Raw genomic sequence first — 6,666 nt, forward strand, 5'->3', positions numbered from 1 at the left:
GCGGGAGGAGGATGCGCTGCTGCCTGGCCCCGCAGATGGGAGGGCAGATGCGGCTCCGGGCTCAGCGGATGCTGCGGCTCCTGCTGGGTGAAGAGGGCGGAGCCTATTGCGGCGCAGCCGGGAGCCCCGGGAGGAGAAAGACCTCGGTCGTGGTCCGCAGAGTGCGGGGTCCGTGAGCGTAGAGGGGAGGCAGCGGCAGCCTAAGTTGCCCCCTGTGGATTTGATTATTTTTTATTACATTGCGTGGAGGCCTGTGGAAATTGTCGCAGTCCTGAGACCTTCCCGGGCACCGGCTGGAGGGTGCACGTGGCCGGGTGCTGTTGAGTCCCAGGGGGATTTGGTTGCCTGGTCCTGGTCCAGAAGGGGGCTGTGTCGGGGTTGTGGGTCTCGGCCTCGGGATCTGCACTTTCCCTCTCACCCCTGGCTGCACCTCTTTTACCTAAACACCCCCTTCCCCCGACTCAGGTGACTTGCTGAACACAACCTACGGAAAGAGAGAATGTTGAGGGCGACAGGCGGCGTGGTACAGAAAAAGGCAGAAGAACTGGCTTACTCGTTTTCAATGGATTATCTGTTCAATTGAACTAACTTCATATTAATATTACTATTTTGAATAAAAGACCAGTTTTCTTCTCCTCCCGTGGCCCACAGACCCAGGATCTGTTGCTCTGGGTGCTTGACTAATAATAATTTAAAAGCACCGAGAACTCTTTTTTTCATTGATTGATCGCATTGCAGTCAGATTATTTAGAAGCAATTTAGTCTTGCCCTGACCGGTTGTTCAGTGGTTAGAGCATCGCCTGTGGACCGAAGGGTCGAGGGTCCGATTGCCTCAGTTGCCGGTTCGATCCCCGGCCCAGATCAGGGGGAGTGCGGGAGGCAACCAGTCCATGTGTATGTCTCTCTCTTCCCCTCTTCTCTCCTTCCCTCCCACTCTCGCTCTAAAGATCAATGGGAAAAATATCCTTGGGTGAGAATTTAAAAAAAAAGAAGAAGAAGAAGAAGCAACTCCTGGTCTTGAACCTGACCAGGAGTTGGTTGCTCAGATCTTAATGTAAAAATAAAGTGACATGAAGTTTAAGTAGTTGGTAATTAGAGTGTAACGCACCAAAACCACTATCCAATTCAGCAGGGACTAGCCACATGTGACTGTATTGAGAACTTGAAATGCTGGCTAGTCCCAGTTGAGATGTGCTAGTCCCAATTGAGAAATGCCTCCTCGATAATTGTTAATACTGATTAAATGTTTAAATGATACTATTTTTGGTAAAATGTGCTAAACAAAATATATTTATTGTTAACTTCACATTTTCTCTCTATTGGTATATTTAAAGTTACACATGTGGCTCTTTGTGTTGGACAGCACTGATCTAGAAGTTTATGAGGAAATATGGATAATTACTGGGAACAAGTAACAGCAGTAGGACCTTTGCCCTCTAATGAGACTGATTCCAATAAATACAATAGGTGATGGTTTTAATCTGCTTTTTTTCTGCTGGAGAAGTAAGTGTGTTTCATAAACTTGTTCCCCCTTTTTCCCTTCCAAGTTAGTGGTTAGTATTTATCTTCAGCAGGCTTAGTAACGGGATTCTCTAAGCAACATTAGTAGGACCTAGGTAAATAAGTGATTGGCTAATGACCTCACGTGATTTTCAGAGCACTTTTCCAGCCCACTTTTTGTAAAATTTAAGTTTCAGCTGTACAGCATTGTAATTTGATAGCTGTGTACACTACAAAATGATCACTACTAAAAGTCTAGTTATTATCCATTGCCACACAGTTGACCCCCCTTATCCTCTGGTAGTCACTGATCTGTTGTTCTCGATATCTATGAGTTTTTGTTTTATTTTTTAGATTCCATATATAAGTTAAATCATATAGTATTTATCTTCTTTTGAATTATTTCACTTAGCATTATAACCTCAAGGTCCATATAATTTGTTGCAGATGACAAACTTACTTTTTTATGACTTAGTAATATTCCATTGTATATATGTATGGAGTCAAAAGTAGGTGCATTATCAATAGTCATACTTAAATCTCAGTGAATTTTCCCACTAAATCACATTGTTGGGTATTTGGCCCAGTGTGTGGAAGGGACTGGCATAAGACATACACTGTATTTCCCAGTTGCTTGTGTTAATACCATATTAAATTAATTTGTTCTAGTCTCATTAAGAGGCCAAATGAAGCTCTGAGGTTCATTTAGATACAAATGAAATACCCTCAGAAGATTGCTCAAAATGATTGATATAACATAAGTATATATTTTTTCTTTATGATCTTTGTCCCAAATTATCTAGGCATTTGCTGCAAATTTACATTTTTAAAAAATACCAGAATCAGTCATTTCCAAATTACTATTTTGATAAAAGAACTGTTTTGAGCTGGCAGCATCCAAATAAAACAGCCCTTTATTTCACAGTTGAAAATTTGAAATTGCCAGATAATTAACATTTGTAGGAATTATCTATTTACTTATTGGCCTACGGGATGAACCCAGCTGTTTTTCAGAGATGTCATCACTGTCTATGGCCTATCTACTCTGCTTTTTTACTGACCAGAGCAGCTTTGAGACAAAAATATTTGAGAACATCCTTTAGGGCAATTTGATGGTGAACATTGTGTATTTCTGCCAATGTAATTTTTGTTGTTGTTATAAAGCCAGAATATCTGTATCAGATAATATTGCTTTCCTTTTCTCTTTATAATTTCTTTTATCACATTTGAATAAATCACTTAGTGGTAAACTAGAAGTTGTGAAACGCTTATAACAGCTGTATATCTTCATATTACACTTTAGCAGTATGTATCATCTTCCATTTTACCCGCTATCTTCTATGTGCAGTTAGTACAGGTAAAGAGAGTACATTTAATTGTCTAGGAGACCCCTGAGGATACTGTAGTAATCTAGAGAGTCTCATGGACTTTTGAGGGCTTTTGAGATTCTGGGCTGGAGAGAGTAGGGTGGGGTCTCTGGGCAGAAGCCAGCCTACATGTCATCTGTATTTTGGGAGTGAACCTAGCATGCAGAATAGAATGTGGCCTGAACACTGCCAGCTCTAGCCGACCAAATCCCAAGGTGAGAGAGATGCAGGCTTTGGGTGCTAAGCTGCTATAGCTGGCTAGACAAAAAGGCCATCCATCTTTCCTGAATACTTATAAGTAAATTAAGTTATTTTCTACTCCTGTTGGCCTGCCATCCTATGCAGTAGATAAGATAGTTTATATTTTAGTCTTTGAAATGGTTTATGCAAGTTTTTGGAATCAAGATTTAATACAAACTCGGATCGGATACTGAGTATTTAACGGGTCTGCTTTTCCCTCCATAGAGAACGCGTCGCTTCACTGCACCATGTGTGGCATTTGGGCCCTCTTTGGCAGCGATGACTGCCTTTCTGTTCAGTGCCTGAGTGCGATGAAGATTGCACACAGGGGTCCGGATGCATTTCGCTTTGAGAATGTCAATGGATATACCAACTGCTGCTTTGGATTTCACCGGTTGGCGGTGGTTGACCAGCTGTTTGGAATGCAGCCAATTCGAGTAAAGAAATATCCTTATTTGTGGCTATGTTACAACGGAGAAATCTACAACCACCGGAAGGTAAACAAAATGAAACCAGAAGATATCTTCATGTGATTAAGCCTCATTGGGTATAATCATTTTTACATTTCTCATATAATGGTTTTTACTTTTCAGAGTACTTTCCATGTTCATGATCTCATTTGTTCCAATTATATAGACAGGGCACTGATGAGCAAAAGGGTGAAGTGGCTTGGTCACACACAAAAAAGATAAAATGGGAATTACAATTCAGGTTCTTTAATTCTTAGTATCCTCTCCCCGCCTCCCACCCCACCCCTCATCATGAATTTAAAGGTTAATTAGAGCCTGTGCTAGGCTCAGTGCTAGGTGCTGGGGATTCAGTAGTAAATAAGAGAGGTAGGTCTGCACTGTGAAGGAGCTTATTCTATTTAGGGAGCAGACAAAAAAAGTCATTGTACATATAACAGCATCCTGACAACATGAATATGGAGCTGGTGGATATGGGAGATCCAGTTTTGGGAAGGATAGTCTGAGGGGGTCTTTTGAGAAATTGACACTGGAACTGAGAGGCAATGGACAAGCATCAGCTAGCACTGGGAAGAGCATTTCCTGTAGAGGGACTGGCAGGTGTAGAAGCCCTGAGGCAGGAAGCAGCCCTGGGATTGTCTTAAGAAGACAAGTTAGGGTTGGGAAGGCAGGCAGGACCAGATCAAGTAGGACTTGGTATAGTATGGAGTGGGAATATCATTCTAAGAGCACAGAGATTTGAGATTTAGTAGTTTGGAGGTGATCATATTTGTAGCTTTTGTATAATGCTGTCCTGAAGATATTTATTGTGACTGCATTCTTCCACTTAATCAGAACAAAGGACAGAAAGGTGGCCAGATGCAATTAAATGCAAGAAGTAGGACTTTTAGCAGCATTAAAATTGGAACAGCTTTATAATCTGGTAAAAGTTTACTCTTAGGATGAGAATGGGTGAGGAGATGGAAATTCTGACCTGAGGAAGCTAAATATACTAAGAACCTTCCAGTCTAGAATTATTTGGCTAATGTTTCATAAGAAAATTTAAATCTAAAATTTGCAGGGTTTTTTGTCATCCTTCTTTCCAACTTTTAATTTTAAAAGGAACAGAACAATGAAAACCAATTGAATAACTGTTAATGTTTTGCCATATTTGCTTTATCTATGTTTCTCTATATTTATACACATACACATTTACTTTTTGTTGCATTTAGAGTATATTACACATACTGTGACTTCTAAAATGCAAGAATATATCTCTTAAGAATAAGGACATTCTCCAACCTAATACCAATACTATCATTAAAACTAAGAATCCATAATACTTTCTAATATCTAGTTCATATTTCCCCAAGTTTCCCAGGAATATATTTATGGCTGTTTTTTTTTTTTTATTGTTTGTTTATTGGTTTTGAGTCAGATTTCATTCAAGGTTCATATCTCTGGGTATTTTTTGAGCCTTCTTGATACACACCTATTATTCATGGGTAGGGTTTTATATTCTAACCACCCTTTGGACTTTTAGTTTTTATCTCTAAACCGTAGCTTTTGCCGTTGTTTGTTGTCTGCTTATAGGAACACTCCATTACAGACTTCTCATTTGAAAAGTTTTTATAGTTATTCATCAAATGCCCTTCACATTTATTAAGGGCCTAGTATATATACATCAGGCATCATTTGTCTAGGTGTTTGAAGACAAAATGCTGAATAGGGAAGGTAAGAATGGAGTTTCATGCTAGTGGAGTCCTGGAGGAGCTGTTAAAACTCCTTTCTTACTAAGCCAAATTAGTACCAAATACACAAGAATGCTAGGTTGTATTATGGATCTGTTAGCCTGACTTTCACCTTAAACGAGACAGGAAATTCCTTGTTTACTCGAACAGCGTTGCTTCTTTTGTGTGTTTTGTTAATAGTTATAAAAAGTTAAGTATTTTTTAAATATTTATATTGTAAATCAGCGAAGTATGTTGTATTGTCAAAGGCAGAGAGGTCCCATTGCTTCTATCTGTCATCTGTGGTAATGCAGTGTGAGCAGCTAGAAACCTGTCTAAAGAATGGACATTTTAGGCTCTTGTATTCTGCAACAGAAGCTCCAAAGCCCTCCTGTTGTTGATGAAAATAAAATTTACTACTACCATTAAAATGCAGCCTGAGGTTTATGGGGAGTGGGGGGAGAATAAGGTAAGGAGAGGAGGAATCTGAGTAAAGGCTGGGGCATAGAGAAAGCCCTCTCCCTACCGGGAGCGGCAGGGCCTTGCAGCCAAGTCCAAGGGCACTGTGATTTCCAGATGGTAGCAAGATATGGGAGCTTCTCTCTCAGGAGAGTGGGAGGTGGTACATGTGAATCATTAACCCATGAGTTACCTGCAAAGTTTACGCCCAAGAGTGGTGATGACATGGTAGTGGAGGGAAGGTTTGGGAAGCTGCTGCTTGCTAAAATCTTTGGATACTTTAGGGTCACTTATCCCACAGGTACTTAAGTCCAGAAGGGTCAGCAGAAGACCATTCCCACACCTCACCTGCCAGTGACAGATCATCTCTGATGGTCTCTTAGAGCAGGGAGAGGCAACCAGGAGGTGGCTTTGTAGACACTGAAGGCAGCCAACCCCCATTTTTGGGCTTTGTTCTGTGAGGGCTTAGAGACAGAAGGTCCACAAGTTTATAAAGTGAGTGAAATTATGAAGCATGTTTCATAGGCCGTATGTATACAAACATGTAAATTTTAAAATATCTACACTAATAAAAGAGAAACATGGTAATTGGCGTACGACCGCTACCCTTTTCATTGGCTAATCAGTGAGTATATGCAAATTAACTGTCAGCCAAGATGGTGGCCGGCAGCCAGGCACTGAAGCGAGCACGAGGCTTGCTTGCTGCAGACTCCAACGTTCCCCGCCTCACTTGCCAGCCTCTCAGTTGCAACTCTAAGCAACTATATACTATGTTGCAAATAAGAAGGTAAACAAAACCCCAGAAAACAGCCGGACTGAAACCCAGCCGGACCGAAACATTGTATCCATCTTTTCAGCAGCGAGGCCTCAGAGCTAAAGCTGGCCCAAAAAAAAAAAAAAAAAAAGAAAACAAGGAGCGGTTGG

The 6,666-nt window shown here is 40.9% G+C and overlaps 1 protein-coding gene across 1 annotated transcript in view; it reads left to right on the forward strand.

The window, feature by feature from the left end:
* Positions 1-1,481: 1,481 nt before the first annotated feature.
* ASNS (asparagine synthetase (glutamine-hydrolyzing)) overlaps positions 1,482-6,666 on the forward strand; it is an 18,575-nt gene continuing 13,390 nt past the window's right edge. The window contains exons 1-2 of the mRNA XM_005876043.2: positions 1,482-1,503; positions 3,333-3,604. Coding sequence (XP_005876105.2) covers positions 3,356-3,604 — 249 coding nt within the window. The 5' untranslated portion in view covers positions 1,482-1,503; positions 3,333-3,355. The remainder of the gene's footprint in view (positions 1,504-3,332; positions 3,605-6,666) is intronic.

Source organism: Myotis brandtii, unplaced genomic scaffold, assembly GCF_000412655.1.
Source record: "Myotis brandtii unplaced genomic scaffold, ASM41265v1 scaffold48, whole genome shotgun sequence".
Lineage (NCBI taxonomy): Eukaryota > Metazoa > Chordata > Mammalia > Chiroptera > Vespertilionidae > Myotis > Myotis brandtii.